The following is an 18655-nucleotide window of genomic DNA, read 5'->3' on the forward strand; positions in this document are numbered from 1 at the left end:
CTATTCATCTGTTATTGATCATGTTTAGTCCTGTCACTGCTGCTTCACTACGGAAGAATCTACGGATGACTGGCCCTACTTTGTTCACTGGTCACTTTAGATTAAATGCAGATGAAAACAATCTTACACCTTTCACTGTGGATAAATCATACGGGATGCGTATCCAAAATGAAAAGCCTAAATTTGCATTTTTGCAGCAGCCTAATGATAATCATTAAAATAGGTAAAAAGTGTTCGGTGAACATAGAGCCGCAAACTCCTGAAGGAGATAGGTTAGGGTATAGATGCACGTTTATTTCAAGACAGATTTTTATTCCCCTTTCATAGAAAAGATGTTCTATGTGTCTACCATACATCTCATCGCTACTTTGACATCTCCGCAGAAGAGACCTATATACATGTAAAGAAAGTACAGGGTACTCCCTTTTAAATTAGCCCGCGCACTCACGGCGCGTTGGCTGAGGAGGTTAGAAACACCAGAGCAAGGACAAAGCTCCACGAATTAAAAGACGACAGGCAATAGAGATTGTAATTGGGGAATAATTGACATTTGATGTCGTTTCTCTTGTATAGGTAAGCGTTGTAAATAGTTGTAAATAAGAACATAAACAATAAAATAAAAAAAAACTCTTTTACAGAGAGAGAAACTCAGTTTTGTGATTATTCCGGCCCAATAACATTATATACATTTAGAAAAATTCCGAAATTATGAGTGTCTTTCATTTCTGCGTTGCGAGTAACAGTATTAACATTCAATTGACAGTGCCTGTGTCTCTTGCATTGTTGAGCAACCTTTGCCCAGTAGTGGGCCAAAAGTGGACACCCAATACTCTACCTGGGCCGCAATAATAAATACTTAAATATACTAATGAAAGAATTTTAATTTATGGGGTGAATTTATTATTCCTGACATAGATTTACAATTGAAACAATTGCGGGCCGCAGGTCAGTGGCTGGAGGACCAAATGCGGCCCACGGGTTGCTCATCACTGCCTTAAAGATACACTCTTTGGACCCAAGCGTAATAGTCAATAATAAATAATATAGAAAACTTCAGAAACAGTCCAAATAAATTTCTCTAACAAGAAGAACATCGCCTAAAATGCGCATCCTAGGACAGTTGCTACGGGTCTAAATTGACCCAGGCGCTAACTTCTCTGAGGTCGCTTGAAGAGTCCACCGTTTGAGGGTTAAATACTAGAACGTTCGCTACAATGATTCTCACAAAACGGACAATATTCAATACACAATAACATTAAAAATGGAAGTAAGCATTTCAGGTCAATCCATGTAATACAAAATATCATAGGTTGTCACAACCGAAGTCATCAGATAAAATAAACTGCCTATATCTCATTGAGGGTTAATTTGCGAACCGACGTTGACTGGACATTATTTGCTTATTTTAATGAGAAGCTACTTGACCCTAAATTCTTTAACCCTTTTCTCAGATCAGACTGTATAATGCATGCAAAAGTAGTAAAGGAGAAAACTCGGTAGGACTCTTCAGCGTCTTGCTGACAGGTCGAGAAGCCTGGGATACATGCAGCATACTTTTGAAACATTAGTAGTTTAATGCCTTGAGGCGTGAAGGAACGCCACCAAATAAGCGCAGTCCTGTAATTAGCGTTCTATAGCACATCTGGTGGCTCGCACTCTCAGGAATATTGCTTCACACACCACTCGAGTGGGTCTCAGGTCAGTTGGTGTGCCTCTGCAATGCACAGTACGTGTGAATCGCGTCGAGAGAATAGGTACTCGGGCACATCGAACGCGCAGCAGGATGTAAAAGCTTCGATTTAACTAACAGCAAACACCTAAGCCAACAAAGAGACAGAAAGGTTGGATAGCCGCGCGTTCTCAGGGCACGACCGGATCTTCGCTTCGAAACGATCGAACGTCGCTCTTTGTTCGGGAGAAGCTAGCGTCGAAAGGTTACGGGCCAATCCACGCCAACTCGAGCACTTTCGTACCTCGATATCAGGGATTTTAATACTATTAAAATATATTATACTCCGTATGAAATTAGGGAGAGTTTAAGTCATCATTTTCCTAGTTTCGAAGTAGTTCGAAGAATACAAGCTTTCAAAGTTTACAGTGTCTGCCTTCACAAATGAATTTTTATCCCCGAAACTGTTAAACGTACGTATTTCACTTTTCATTTCTTTTAATCGGAAAGGATGGGCCTCCCTCGATGAATTTTTGTTTTCTTCCGAAAGTCATTTTCGCATAATAAATGCATTTTTTAGCAACTATGTTCTTAGAGTTAGGTTTTTAAAGAATTGAAAAAATTATGTCCTCATTCTGTGGTCTTTCCCCTGTCTATTTAGCTGTTCTAATTGGCGGACGTTAAAATTGTAGTCAGGACACGACGGCAAAGGCCGCGGTGTGCCCGATTCAGGTAGACCGCGCGGCACGAATGTCAGCCAGAATGTAATGGGAAATGTCATACACTATAATTTCATTTTGAATGGACTTATTGTTGTTTTATGTGACATTAAAGTTCCCCTCTGGTGGTTCCACAAGTGGGCAGTGGCTTTTCGACAACTACCATGAGAAGTCATTAAAATAACGTTCTGGGTTATTTCAATATGATCGAATTAAAAATCGAAGTTATTATTCAGCCGTACGTGTAATTCAAATCTGTATTTATAAACAAGTGTACTTATAATAGTGTTGTAATCGTACGAAAAAGAATCTGATGAAATAGATTTCATCACTTATCTTTTTATTACACACAAACACGAAAGTCTAAATATCTCTTGTGCTCTCTGAGCTTTCTTTTACATTTTCTTTGTGGCATACCATTTCGAGAACCTTCGGAGGAATTTTTTTCTTGTGTTTTGGAATGGCATCATAAAGCGTAATATATGGGTCAGAGTAGAGCAATAATCTTTGGAAAGTATCCTGATTCGTTCTTTTTCGTGATGACTTAAGACTGTAACCCTTCCTGTACAGTTTACACAGTTTGTGGCATGATTCCAGGACCTCTTCTGTAAAACACCCTATTGGGAGAACGCAGTTTTTGACAACAGAAGTACCATGGAAAAAATTTAATATATATATTAATATATTAAATGTGCCATACTACCAACAAGCTGCTATTCACTTTAGAAATTGACTTTTGGCCAGTTTTTCGGGAAAAGGCACCACTGTGGGGCGTAGTAATGCTTCCCGAGGGTGGTGCCTGCGCGAAACAGGTATGCTCTAATGTGGAATGCAGTGTAAGCACCTAAGTAGTATAAATCGACGATAATCGTCCGCAACAGAGTTGGGCAAAATGTAATCTAATTACAAATTACAAATTAAGATTAAAATATAATTGTGTAATTGATTACAGAATAATAATGTTGAATCAATTACAAAATTGACAAAATTGCGGCCAACTACATAAATTAACAATTACAGAATACTAATGTGCAATCGATTATTACACAATTACATTTCAATCGTAATTTGTAATTTGCAATTAGATTACATTTTGCCCAACTCTGGTCCGCAAGTAGTGTTCCTGATTTCTCCATATTTTTTGTTCCTCGAGAAATCAGAAATGAGATCATGTTTCTTGAGAATTCTCGAGAATTCTCGAGAAATTGAAAAAAATATTGGAAAAATTATATTTTTGGAATAATGTTGATAATATTTATCAAAAACACAAGAAAACTTTAACTACATGATTATTTCTGTCTAATTTATACAAAACTTGTGTAAATGAAAAATAGATATTAAATATAATTGGTAAATTTATTTATTTAATACAAAATATGTACAAAGCGAAACATTACTTTTTGGTTTTAAAATTTATTTTTAAATAGCACAATGCGTGTAATGTAGCATCAGCGAATCTATTTCTTTTTTGTGGCAAAGTCTGTTACTCTTATATTTTCACGTTTTATTTATATCTACCTTGGCTGTTAAATGAAAAAATGCGTCTTTTGACCCTTTTGGAAGAAATTCTGGATCATGCAAAAATTTTATACGGGATACAATAGTCTTATCTCCTGCTTTCTATATTTCTTCTTTAATAGCCACAAGAAACTCATTAGATACTTAATTCAGCCTACAATTTTTCTAAATTTTCAAATAAGAATTTAAGAGCACCTTCAGCAGTTAATATCGAATCTTCTGTACTGCGATTTTCTATTGAAATTCATATAGGTTCTAATGTTATTAATAAGCTGTATTATAAATTGTAAATATGGTTATATGTTCGCGATTAACTAGTAATACATTCATTTCCGAAAATAAATGATATTTATAATATTTTTCCTAGACTTAAGTTTCTCGAGGAATTACAGTATGTCTCGAGAAATAAGGAATTAGCAATCATAAATTTTCTCGAGAAGGAACACTGTCCTCAAGAGTAAACAAAGAAACCCGTTTTCCTTCTGCCTCCCGCATTTGTCTACATTAAAATAATCGCGTTCGGGTGACAATCGTGTCAGTTTCGCACCCCCAACTGTAATTCTGCAGTAACAAGTAAATCCATAAGAGGCAAGAAGCCTCGCGCAGTATCAAATTATTGTTAAAAGTACTCAAGTGCTCGAGGAAGCCCAATGGATTAGTATCGAACGCTCCCACTGAAACATGCTCTGAAAATGTACTCGCGGAAAAAGTTTCAATGCACTCCGATCGCATCCGCGCGGCTCACCTAATAAATCAAAGCGTACTCTCAGCCGCAGAAACGGTGAAATCCCGCGCACCATTTTCAGCATTCGACGAGCGGCTTCCACTGAAAAGCTTGCAGCCGAACAAGTGCACCGCGCACCTAGGGTAGAAGGCGGCGGGGGGATTTTGCGACGGGAGTGGAATTATTGGCGATCGTTCTTTTTAACGTCGGGCCGCGCGATTTAACCGGGCGATCGCGAACAGGCGCGCGAACGTGCTCGGGGATCTATTTCTGCGACCATTCACATCGAAAACATTGACTCACACTCGTCTCTGGGATGTCTTTGAACTCGTTCGCTAAATAAAGAGTTTCAGCGGGCTGGCGAAGGGAGGGTGGAGGGGGGCGTGGAGGGGAGTGGAGGGGGGGTTGCAAAGAAACGAAGGGAGAAACGGGTGGCCCGCGTGAAATAATCGCACGAGTCGCGAATAATAAATCAAACCGAGTCGACTCACAGACGGAGTGGGTGAAAAAGGAGAGAGAGGAAAGGGCAAGGAAAGAGGAAGGACACAAGGAAGAGAAAGTATCTCTTCAGCGTCGCATCCCGTGCTGCCGCCACGTGCTTCGCGAATACCCCAACCCAGCTGTCGTTCTTTTCCTCTCTCTTTCCTCTTCGTCGATTTTCTTTCGTTTGTTATCTCCTTTCGAGGGCCAAGGTGAGCTGATTTTTCCCCCATTTTCTCAGAACAGTTGGGTATCCTTTTTTCTTATTTTTTTTCTTTTTAGTTGGGCAGAGGTCGAAAGCTCTTTATTTGCAGTTCGCGAATAATTTTATTGTGGAAACAAGTCCTCCGATTAGCAAGTTATTAATGAAGGTAGTGAATTTCGTATGGGATGGTGTTTGTAGCTGTTTGTGAAATTTATTTATTTTTTTATTAGCCTGAATATTTTAAGTAATAACTTCTTCAACAACTTTAAATTTATCCTTGGAGGTAGCTGGGTTAAGAAGTTTTGAAATTATTTAATAATGTGGCGCCATCTTTGCTACTCTGAGGTAAATGTCTCTGAGATTTCTTCTTCGCTTTGTAACTTTTTAGGCAATGGATAATTTAGCTCTAGAAGTAATCTTTCGCGGAGTAGAAATAACTTAATGGGTCTAAGGGATGACTGCATTGTCTTTCTGCTATTCAGGTGCTAAAGTTAGCATATAATTAAGTAGTGTTGTTGAGGTAGGTTTGGAACGCTTTTTCCCACATTTCGTGGCCTCAGTATAAAGTCCCTACTTGACAGGTATACATAAAAAATGAACTTTTTGAAATAAAGACAAAAATAGAAATTAGAATTAAATTACAAAAAATTACATTTTTTGAGAAAATAACAAAGCTTGAAGTTTGAAATCACTTTCTTCCCTATATTTTTCGTCCTTTCAAGGCCTTTAAAAATGACAAATTTTCAATTTTTTTAAAATTGTAATCGTCTGTTCAGGAGCCAGAAGAATATTCTTTACAATAAAAAGTTTCAATCTAATCGGATAATAACTTTCAGAGACACAGGTTCCACCGATTTTGAGAACGCGCGTTTAAAGTTTTACGTGAGTGCCGAGTGGCCGGGTGTTACCCACGCATTCGCTGCTACTGAAATCCTTCTAACTTCGAGAAATTTACGAATTTCAAAAAACCCCTTTAAACACGTATTCTTAAAGGGTTGAACATTCGAAGAATTAAATAAAAATAAAATCGATTTTTAGACCGGAACCTCCCCTTAAGGAGATTCGATACCTTACTGTATACATGGGAGCTCTGCAGGGATACCAATCTTATTTGGATGAAAAAAATTATGTAGACAAAAATGTTATTTACTCGTCTATTAATAAAATAATTTTATTACTACACTGTTTGTTTTGGAATCCAATTAAACAAAAAGTATGCTTAATGCAGCTAGAAACACAATATTTTCATTAAAAGCAGCGTAAAATATGCGAGTGAAATGCGGCAACGTCGCTTTGCGTCCATCTTTTTTTCTCTTTCCATCTCACACTTGTGGCGTCCTTTTGCGCGTTCGTACTGGTTCGCAACAAGTTACTAAATACATGTTTACAGCTTGGTAGTGTTTTTACCAATTTTTACTGTATCCTTTGTACAAGTATACATTGTATAGATGACTATCCGGCGTACAGCGTTGCCACGTTTCAAACAGTTCCTTCATGCAGTTCCAAAAATACGAGCACATTGCTGTCTATTTATTCAATTATCTAATAAACCGTACGGTTCTTGTCCGATTTTCTTTTTTAGAATTTCATAGGAATACTTAAGCTTTTCATTGCAACATTTTTTAAGACTTTCTCAATATTTTTAAGGACTCTGTGTAACATTTTATAGAATGATATCGCTTCTCCCATAACAGCCTGTGTATAAGAGCGCAACTTTGATTTCAATTTTTTCAAAAACCGTGCGGTCAATCGACTTGAAATTTTGACACAATGCGGACTACACTTTGGACATTAGATTAAAAAACTTTTCAAAGATTTCTCATTATTTTTTCTCCGGTATCGAACCTCCTTAAATACCTACATTCTAAGTACAGCCAACCGCGACCTCAGAATACAGTTTTAAAATTAACAATTAGTAGATATTTTTGTATCTATGGAAAATTTTGCTGCGCTGACTATAGAAATCACTGTAATACAATTATTAAAAAGATTCAGGGCAAACTTCATGAGATGATCTCCTTTCGTTCTCAATTATCTAATTCCAGTCTCGACTATAATTACATCCAATTAGATTTGATGCTAAGGTGAATGTCCCAATTTCCGCTCATTTAAGAGGTTACTCGTCGGAAAGAAGGTGTAAAAAATTTGTTTATGATCAAAATTTGCAGAGTAATTGATTAATTCTTTAATAAAAAATCAACTAGTCCAAAACTATTTCAGAAAGATATTTCAAGATGTTTAACTACTACAAAATTGTAATTAAATATAATGCTTTATATGTACGTATTTCTGCTCACGAAAAATGGCGATGTACGTATTTCTACTCACCATTTGTACCAATAATATGTTGCCTTTTCAGGTTAAAAGAAGTTACATCTTTTATGGAGATGTTTTATAACACAAGAGCAAAGCATAAAATAATGATAAACAAAAAATAAAATGCCTTCGAATAGAAATAGAGGTTACAGCATATATGGAATTGTGAGGTTATGTTGCTAAAATTTTGGTGAGTAGAAATGCGGACAAGACGGTGATTCACTTGACCCTAAACCTAACCACCTGTTTTCTACTTAAAATAATTAAAAATAGTAAAAAATCTACATCCAGAGCACAATGCGGTATCTGTTTTTGTTATTAAATAAGAACTTTTACTGCAGAAAATATTTTCTGCCCAATTATCGAATACGCTTATAATAATAAGAAAAATACTAAATGAGCAGAAATGGGGACATGAGCAGAAATTGGGACATTCACCTTACAAACGCTTGAAAATCGCTGGTTATTAGTTAGGGCATTATTTATAAATGTTTGAATGATTATTCTCTTACACGGGAACATTGTCCAACCTCAGACTTTCTACTCTTTCCAGATTACTGAGGAAAATCGAAATATTTAACATCGAACACCATCACTTTTTTTTGGGTGTTTTTCTTTTTCCATCGCCAGCAATAAATATCTACACATTTTGACTCTTACAAAATAAGTTATTATTCATTTTCTTAGTCACAGCTATCACTGTACACCTATCTTTGTAAATAATATCTCCACTGTAGGTATAACACTAACAAATGCAATAAAATAACAAGTAGTTAATTAGAAACTTAAAAAAATTAACTAAATTTCCAGATAAATTAATAAGATAAAGCTCCTTTGTACTTACATCACTGCTCCTCATTACCGCTTTCATAAATTTCTGCGTTAATGCTTTTCAAAACATGTTAACAGACACTATATCCTATACTAACTTCCATGGAACTTCACAACCCTATAATCTCACAGCAGAATCTCCCAACTGAATTGCACTTTACAAATTCTCAGGATCCATTTTTTAATTTCACTTCATCAGTATCACACACATTTTTAAGTGCATTTAAAAACTAACAAGTCACTTGGTTAATCGAAGATTATACGTTTAACATTTCGTAGTTATTCGTTCACGTCTACCAGGCCAACAGGCGCTAAATCAGAAAGTTAAATAAGAATGGCTCGAACGAAACAACACAAACCACGAAGCAACGCTGCGCCAAGAACAGCGTCGAACTTAAAACCGAAAACATTATGCGTTGCACATTACACGTTAATTTGCACGTTGTTGTATCGCTACCATTACCGAGTTCTGCCCGCCGATAAGAATGGCCGTGTTACGGTATACGAAGCTCTGTCAGTCCCGACAGGACGTATGGACCAGAACAAAGGTAACTATTTAATAGCAACCTGATGTATTTGAATTGTGCAGAAACAGAGTCAATCTACGTTGAGCGAAGTTTATTCGAAAGGCGTCGTGTCTGGGGACCGGTTCTCCCACGGAATAGACAGGACTCCGTTTACGACGGAATTTCGCAAAACACATTTTTTTCATTGTGCTCCACCGCCAGGACATTGACTTCGTGTTCGTTCCATGTGGTGGCGGTAGGATTTCCATTGCTTCAACTACACCATTTTTCGTGACTTTGCGATTTATAGCGTATTTTGTTGGTGGCAACTGCGACTACAGAACTGTCCAATCACGAAGGAGTTAACCCTTAACTGGTATACTGTTTTTGGCAAACGTGACTGGTATACTGGGGTCGTGGCAGACCCGAAATAAAAAAGGGCACAGAAATTTGTAAAGTCGACACTAGAGCGACCACTATGAATATTTTCATCTTAGGTGATGTATAAAATAATAGAAGCGTAGAAAGTTAAACTATTATTATAAAATTATTTAGAAATTCAGTTTACCAACTTAGACAACTGAAAATTGTACATCGAACTTTGGGTGTTTGGGGTCACGAGCGACCCCAGGATACCAGTTAAGGGTTAAGATTAAATACCCCAGTTAGATAACGTTAAAGATTTATGATAAATACCTACTGATTAAATACAGGAAATGTTCACTCTGCAGTGGAACAAAATACACATGCTCTTCCTTCACACCAAAATGTCCCCACTATCTGCCTAAGCATAAGCTTCTGCCATCGAGGCAAAACAAGAAATTATTTAAGAAGAAAATTATATAAGAAAATTAAATTCATTGAACCTGGCTTCTTTACTGGTGGACTACAGTATTAAAACTTAATTTTCAGACATTCCCTGCTTTTCCCCTTACCCTTTATATTAGGAAGAGATGACTGTTCAAGTAAGAGAATTCTCAGACAACGGAACGCTTACTTTTTTAGCGTTCATCGTACTATATTTCAGAAAAGACACTATAAATGTATGAAATTGGTTGGAATAACAAGAGACGAAATGATAATTGAAGAAATGGATTTTTAACTAGAATTTAGACTGAAAATCGCGTTCCTGCCCGTTACTACCCCAATACTGAAGGTAGAGGGGCTGAAACGTAGTCAAAATTCCTTTTCTCTGAAGAGATATACAGGGTCATCCTTTAAGACTGCAACCTACGAGCGCGCGCGAACAGACGAAAATGGCAACGCCGCCTCACGGACGCATTCCACTACAACCATACACCGGCCCGAAATTCGGAGGGTTGCCAGCGACCTCTGGACAGCAGTGATGCCCAAACTTCGAGAATTTTAGGATGGTCTCTTTAAAATTAACGTCGCAAAGAGCTATTCGAAATTTCCCGGCCCAGGTTGAAGAATTTGGGGCCTTTTTCGTATAACTTTTGAACTATAAAAGATATCGGAATGCAATTTCCGCCGAAAAATAAGGAAAAATTATTCCTCTTAACGATGGATAATTTAAAATATTTTAAGTTTACTTAATTTTTATTTAATCAATTTCTTAACCATAATTGTGGTGAAAAGCTTTTGCAAACTATTTGATACTGTATTTAATGCTCTTTTTAAAATTCATCGTGTCGCTAAACAATAGGCTAATTGTTTCTGTATCGTTACTTTAATAAATTGAGAAATTAAATTTTTATTCAATTATGTGTTAGTTCTGCACACTTCAGAATCTATTGTTCTGGTTTTCTTTTTTATCATTTTATCCTTAATGCAGTGCATACCTAGATCGGACGTAAGGGGTAACTAATGGTACGAATCTTTGATTGTAGCGGTGTTTGAATTTTTTTTCCAATTTTTGTGGCCGAGTGTTTTAACCTTTTAGCTACTCAACGCCACGCCTATACCGCCTTTCGTTAATGTCATTTTTTGGAACGATGCGCCATTATTATTGCTGATTTTACACGCAGGTGGCGAAAAATCTCTCCGTACAGGGTTACAGCGCTGCGGTCAACCCTGTCGTAGCTAATTTTTTTTAAATTGAGACGGGTACGAGACCTGTCGACATTGTTTTCGATCCTCATTACAGTAATCTGGGGTGCGAGTGGTAAACCGATCATAAAAGCGGAGCGTGCGGCTCGCTTACCTGGGCCGGGAAATTCCGCACAGCTCTTTGCGACGTTACTTTGAAAGAGACCATCCTAAAATTTTCGAAGCTCGGGCATCGCTGCTGTCCAGCGCTCGCTGGCAACCCTCCGAACTTCGGGCCGGTGAATGGTTGTAGTGGAATGCGCCCGTGAGGCGGTGTTGCCATTTTCGACTGTTCGCGCGCGCGCGTAGGTTGCAGTTTTAACGGATGACCCTGTATTTAACCGATGTACCTGATTTTAACTTGTTTCTAAAACTATCTAACATAAACTGTTCTTCTAATGTCAAGAGGACCTTGAATATTAATATACTTTGCTAAGTCAGAGCTTCTTCGATACTCTGTTTTATTACCAATTTGACAACTTTTTGGGGACTCTTAAATCCTTCCTAATTATCTGCATGTGCACTTAATACCATTTAGTACCATTTAAGATACAGCGTTATATTAAGTTGTAATCAGAATTAGTTTTGACAGATCCTCGAAAATTTCAGTAAATGTGGATGTGTTTTATAAAGATATGCTCTGTTTGAAATACAGAACGTTTAGATAATGGTGCATTTGGTTTGGATAGTGGAGTTTCTCATATTGAAAGTTCTAGTATAATATAATTCTACCATCCATCTATGTATTTTGAGTTGTAAAAGGAAACTTCTGTTTTCGTGAATCGAATGCCAGGTGTGTAGGAATCGAGGGTCGTGAGATCCGCAGACCTTAAAATACTATTAGAGGGGGTCCCTGTCCGCCCTTTCTAATACTGTCTAAGCTTTTTCGGCACTAAATTCAGCTCGCGTTAGACTCCTTTTGTAATAGCTCCCACAGCTCATATTCTAAAATATGAAATTCAACGTCCTTTTCCACCATCGTTTTAATTACGTTTCATAGTATTGCTTTTGTAAATTTTATATGCAGGGTGGGGTTTAAAAGTACAGAATTAAATTTTTTCGTTGCGTTCGAACTTGTGAAAAATTGTGTGAAGGAAAATTGCAAGGGTTTGAGGCGAGAAATATGATAATGAAAATATATTTTTTTCTTAAGATGATTGTTTCTTAGTTCGCAAGATTATTAATGTCTAATTGCAGGTGACATTTACGATGACATGGAATTAATTAAAAGGAACCAAATGAGTAAGTTATACGCGATGTTGCAAAGTATTTACACTTAAAATAGAATTCAATATTTGGAAACCTGATGAAGGCCTTCTTGTTTCTTTCAATTAGTTCTGCCAGCCTGTTCAGCATGTAAATAACTATAATTTATCAATATCCTGTATATGAAATATTTAATATTTGTGATGAAGCATATAATTTGAATATAAAAAACCACTGATATCCTTGAAAATTTAAAGAAAGTAGCATTAAAAAGAATAATCTTTCTGTTATCATACTTCTCTCTATAAACACAAAACAATTCATGCTTTTAGCTACCTCATCCAGTACTCGTAGTTAAATTACTTCAGATAATAAAATTGAAATAATTCGCTTATTATTAACTCATCAGTGATCGACACATTTTTGAGAGGTTTCTCGAATTTTATTCTTCAGCAAAATTAAAAAGTAATATTTTTCCCTTGTTTTCTTCAGAGTATATTGTCTACCTTAACCAATTTAAGTACAGTACATATTGGAATTACAGTTAAATTTAAAGTTTAAGTATAAGTAAAGTTATTAAAATTCGATATTACTATTTTTATCTCCCCAAACTAACATTTTCAAATAATGATACTTTTTAGATGCTTGTTTCATTATCGTTACATTGTGCAGCTTGTGCATTTAGTTACTACATAATACTAGATTTAGATAGAAATTAATGAATTCCCAACACATTTTCGATAACCTTTTGAACAAGTTAAAAATCAGATTCCTCGTTGCAACCCCATAAATGCGACACCAACTTCCTTATAGAAGAAAGCATATAACTGTATGTCAAACTCCACACTGAAAGTGGCAAATAAAAATGGTAATACGTTCGATACCCAATAATTTAGTCAAAGCTGTAAGAAAAGTCCGATACCTTTCGAACATAATACATGGGTACATACATTGCAAGCCTTCAAAAAGAAATGATTAAATTTTTACTTTCACGCCCAATAAACTTCAAATTTGCTACAATTCAATAATTAGTGTTTATACAAAAACCGACTTTTGAAAAAAAAACGATTTTCGAATTCCACTAATCACAAAAAACCGGTTAAACCGGTTTACGAATTTTCACAAACAAGTTTATTTAAAATAGAAAATAAATATTTGTACTTATTTTTAAAATTTCCAGTTCTTTTAACATTTATGGAATTACAAACGTATAACAAAATAAAATATACCCCATCTATACAAAATTAAATAAAAAAAACAAACTAAAATAACTAAAATCCGTGCAAAATATAAATTATAAATCTTTATTTCATTCAGTATTTATTTTTCTTCCGAAAATATGAGCTCATGAAGATTAGTTTTACAGTAAACTGTCACCTGTTACAATATGCTTGTGTCGGAAGCGATTTCAAGTCAAAACGCTAACATTTTTAATTAAACAATTAATTAATTTTTACATATTAACTCTAGCACATATTTTAAAACCCGATTTTCGAATTTTACAAATTTATAGAAAAAAACGTTTTTTAAAAACCGTCAAACCCTAAATAAAACCAACAGGGGGTACAAAAATCTACACTTAAAACTCAAACGTTCAAAGAATACCGTAGCAAATCGAAAATGAAAAATATTCTAGCATGTCCGCCCGGAGAATGCCCCAGAAATTAATATCGCCCACCGAAAATCTGTCCAGTTAGCCTGTGTAAGATGATAAAATCAAAGTAGAGTTTTTCGCCAGTTCATCGACACCGCCGACGGACAGTTGGAAATATGCGTGACAGAATGTTCTCATCGAATCGCGTGCTTGCGTCGGAGGTTCGAGTGCAGAAGGTGTCGAGGTGCGACCTGCAGTCAAGGTCTAACCGGTCTTCGGGGCCCCGTGGCGATGGGCAGCCAGGACACGAAGCGGGGGATCTGGTTTTGAATTTTTCCTTTCTCAATATAGATCGTGACCGAGCATGTCTTATTCGTCTGCGCCGTGTAATTATACACGCTGCATGATTCCCACTTTTACGGTTCCTCGTCTCCGCTTGAATATCCTCAACGAAATCACCTGGCTTTACGGCGGCGATTCTCCACGCTTTTTCTAGCAAGGGGAGGTGGTGGGGGGTGGGTATGAGGCGTGAGTCCCCGATCGCATTAGAGCTTTGCATGTGGCTAGTCCGTGCCATGTATAAGAATGCGTTAAACGCACAGCGCGTACTATTTTCGTCATTCCAGATCCTGCGTATGGATTTAAGGCGGATTCACACGTGTCGGCCCCATCAGTGCGAGTAATTGGCACGGACGAGTGTGAACTGCTCCATTCAAGCACAGGGAATCGATACTTTTTACCACTGGCGGCACTGAACCGTGAACGAAACTGTTACATGTGAGTCCGCCTTTATACGCGAGAACGAGACTGACTTAGGCCGGTCTCCATGGTCATTCGGCATCCTTTGTTGGCTACTAGGTTAGTAGAGGATGCCGCATGCTTAAGCATTTGTTTAAGAATAAGTAGCGACTATGAAAACCGGCCTTAAATAGCTGAACATAAAGATAATTGAAAATTAGTGAAAATGTAGAAATGGGCCTGGAATTACTGTGTGGATTACAGTTAAGGAAAAGACAAAACTTTGAACACAATTTTCTCGCTAACTTTTTAGTAACTTTTCTCGCTTCCTTTGTAGGACCGCCTACTCGATTTCGCGATTTATTATTATCGAGAAATAAAATCAGGATCTTCTTTCACTTCACAGGTACTATATTTCGTTTCTTCTGTTTAAATATGTCGGTAAATAATGCTTCGCCCATTTCTAACTGTTCCGAAACAATAAAAGGCCTCGACAGGTGTAAGGCAGAATTTATGCGGTTCGCATTACGAAGGTTATAAATATTCTCCGTTTATAATCGGTACAAATATTACTTACGGACCAGTTAGCATTCAAAGGAGAGCACGCTAAGCCTTAACCTATAAAACGTGCTCGTTTCCCGTGATACGGGGATCGTGAAATCCGGGACCACCGAGGGAACACAGAGCACACTTTAGCTCACAAGGCGGTCACCGTGAAAGTTCAATCCGCAAAGACCGATCCGATGCAAATAGGTGCGCTCGGGAGAGCAGTGCGTTAAATCAAAGCGAAACGGCTAACGAGGATATTAACCCTCGCCCAGCGGATACAGGGTCCAAATAGACCCATCTGACACCGCTTAAGGCAGAGCCACACATCGGCGTTCGGCGAAGGCGGAGTACATAAATTTGGTATTCGACAAACTGTTCGCCAGAAGTATTCGCGTATCTTCGCACTATGCGCTTATTTGGCAAGTGACGAGCGCCTCGACTCGTGATCGAGAACATTTGTACGGAAGCTCGCGCTAACATTTGACGATCGGTGAATAGCAAACATTTGCCAGCATCGCTAGATTCGATATGTTTTAAAGCAAAGTGGTTTTGCCACAAAATATTAAAATGAAATATCAATTTATAAATTTAGTTGGAAAAAAGTTATATTCTACATTGTCCGAATGTTTTTGTGAGCCGAAAATGCGGTATTATTTCCTTTAGCATTTTTTAGCAATTTTTTAAATAAATTATATATTTTTATTAATATTATTAAATGACTTATTGTTAGAAAAAGTAACCAAGACGGTTGCTTTATATAGAATTGAACCAGGGCCGTTCCTGGCGGGGGTGCAGAAGGTGCCCCCGCACCTGGGCGGTCGCAGGCCGTTTATTATATGTGAAGTTTTGACTAATAAGAATAATAAGTCGAAACTCTTTTGCACGACACTGTTTAAAATTATGTATATATAGATATAAAGGTAAACACTGCGTATCAAATTCTTAATTAAAAAATATTAAATTAATAAGGGCGGCAATATTGTGTTTGCACATGGGCGGCCAAAACCCAGGTACGGCCCTGAACTGAATTATCAAGTCACAAAGTTAGCCATACTCTAGTGTCCGAATATTTTTGAGGGTCACTGGAGTTACTCGCTGAATGCCGAACGTGTGATTCAGCCTTTACGCTAAACACTTTGCCCATTCGTACAATCATGATTTACCAGTAGGAGAATTCAACGCGAAATATACATAGTGTTCCATCTAACTTTATCACCTGAAATATTTCTGCTACATTTAAAATTTGATAAAAATATTTTCCTGTAAAAATTGCATAGTTGTTTGCGAGCTGGCATATAGTAACAATAGTAATATTCTGTTGGAAGGGTTAATGAGACGAAACTTTGTTTCTTTAAAGTTTTTTAACAGACCTTTAGTGACCTTGAAGGACTTATTGCTGCAGGTCGTTGAATTCGTCTTTTAGGGGACTAGGCAGTCAGAAACTCGATTTTTTTGTTGTATTTTTCGTTTGTACCACCCTTCCCGAGTAAAATGCCGTTTGATTGATGTCAAAATTCGCAAAATTAAGGATTTTACAGCCGAAAAGGTTAAACGCGATTTTCTCGGAATCATATTTCCCCTTCGTTTTGCAGTGATTGCGAAAAAACGGAGGAACAAATCGATTTGAAAAAAATTCAGCATATGTGAAACATGCCTAGTTACGACCTGAACCTAAGCCTAAGTCTGTGCAAACTTCTGTTTTGACAAAAAAAAGGCTCTTTTCCCTGGCGAAAAATCAAGTTTCTTTAAAATTTGCCGTTTTACAGCCGCCATTTTTATAATTTTGATTTCTTTTCTTTTTCAATAGGTTCAGGGCAGAATGGGGGTCAGGGCAAAGAATCAATTTCAGAGGATATTTCACAATTCAATTTCTTATGGCCAGAATCACCGCAAAATTACAGCGGCTCCAGAAAAAAACACCTATATTTCAGTCAACTGCAGCGCTGTCATACATATGCATATATTATTCAAATAATTTTTTTTTGACTGTTTATAATATTAACAAACATTACCCAAAAGTACTAGTCAAAATTTGTATTCATCTCCTTGTAATTAATTCGCAAAAAATTCTTGATTTTCGAGCGATCTGACTGCCTAGGTCCCTTAAAGTGGCTATAGTACACCGACGAATAAAATAGCATTCCATTTAAAAAAAACCAAGTTGACCTTCGTACCTCATTAACCCTTCCCAACAGAATAAAACTATCCTTACTATACCTACGTCGGCTCCCACAAAACTCCGCAACTTTTTTGCGAGAAACATTTTGATGAGATTTTAAATATAGCAGAAGCATCGCAGATGCTAAAGTTACGCGAAACGGCCTGTATTAAACTGAATTTTGATTTGACAAGCGATTGCTGGCAAAGTTCCATATCGAAGGAGAAACGAATACTTCCCGGCCAACCCTGTACAATCAACGGAAGGACCTGGCTGAACACGGGCGCGTATACCGGGAGGTCAGAGGTGTCCAATCGGAATAACTGGTCCCCGGTTTAAGTCGGTAATCGTCGCTAATTCCCGTAAAGCGATCGAGCCAGTAATCGAATCGTGGCGAACGATACCTGTGCGCTTCCGGCGAGTTCGGCAGGCTCCGCGCTTTCCTGCTTGCCCCGCTGCTACTTCCGCTGTTTCCCATTTTGCAGCGATCCCCAAGTTCGCGATAGCCGTGTCCCCGCGCGATCCGAAATAGTACCCGCTCCTCGCCTGCACCGACACTTCTGACGGTCGAAAGTGTCCCGATGAATCAACCGGTCGACGCGATGTGCCCGCGCGTGTAAATAAACAAACAGGCGGACGTGGCTCAGCCGACGTTTCAGGTCCGTCAAAAAGGCGAATCGCTCGCTCTTGTTGCTCCCCTCGGAAGATGCTGTCGCGTATCTCGCGACTGAGGGCCACGTGAAAGAAGAAGCTAATCGGCCCCGCGAGAGTGATTCATCCGCCTCGTCGCTGAAAGTTATTCCTGATATGACGCTACTCTTCGATCCTCCTCTACCCTCGTTGCACGGGCAAGAGTAATTTACACCTCTATGTACAGATCTGCTAAGCCATTGCTGGAGTTTAAAACTAACGATGATATGCTTGTAATTCGTGGTCTCGTCGAACCCGGAGGAACTTGTTAGATATACGTTCTCCTTATTGGTGGGTCCAGTTGGAACCTGAAACTCTTCGTTCTGGCTTGAGCGATTCCCAATTCCGCGGTAGCAACTGCCGATGTAGTGTCTTCGAGCTGGTAGTGACGTCTCTTATTCCCCGACAGGCTCTTTCATGGCAGCAGCGAAGAAAGAACGTTCCAAGGAGCGTGGTTGCGCGCGCAATCCGACCGTCGGTTTGAAATTTTGCGAAACTGCACGTTGCTCCTTCGATCACTTCCTACGGGTCGACCGTCGAGTTGTTGGTCTCATTGTCTCCGTCCGACCACTGCAACCGCGACCGGTTCTTCGCGCACGTCCACGGAAGACTCACGAGACTTGATGATCCGCGAATCCTTTCCGAAGGGAGCATACTTTCGGGCAGCCGGGGTCTTTGTTTGCGGGGACCAGTCCTCGGTGTG

General features: G+C 38.2%; 1 protein-coding gene across 7 annotated transcripts in view; it reads right to left on the reverse strand.

Moving 5' to 3' along the window:
• Positions 1–18655, reverse strand: part of Sick (sickie) — a 626930-nt gene that overhangs the window by 328400 nt on the left and 279875 nt on the right. Inside the window, exon 1 of one of the 7 annotated variants that reach the window (XM_076818206.1) lies at positions 17667–18070. The exons of the other annotated variants lie outside the window; for them this stretch is intronic. Within the exon in view, the coding sequence (XP_076674321.1) occupies positions 17667–17740 (74 nt within the window). The 5' untranslated portion in view covers positions 17741–18070. Of the gene's footprint in view, positions 1–17666; positions 18071–18655 lie in introns of those variants that run through there. 7 annotated transcript variants of the gene reach the window in all.

This window comes from Andrena cerasifolii, chromosome 8, assembly GCF_050908995.1.
Source record: "Andrena cerasifolii isolate SP2316 chromosome 8, iyAndCera1_principal, whole genome shotgun sequence".
Classification (NCBI taxonomy): domain Eukaryota; kingdom Metazoa; phylum Arthropoda; class Insecta; order Hymenoptera; family Andrenidae; genus Andrena; species Andrena cerasifolii.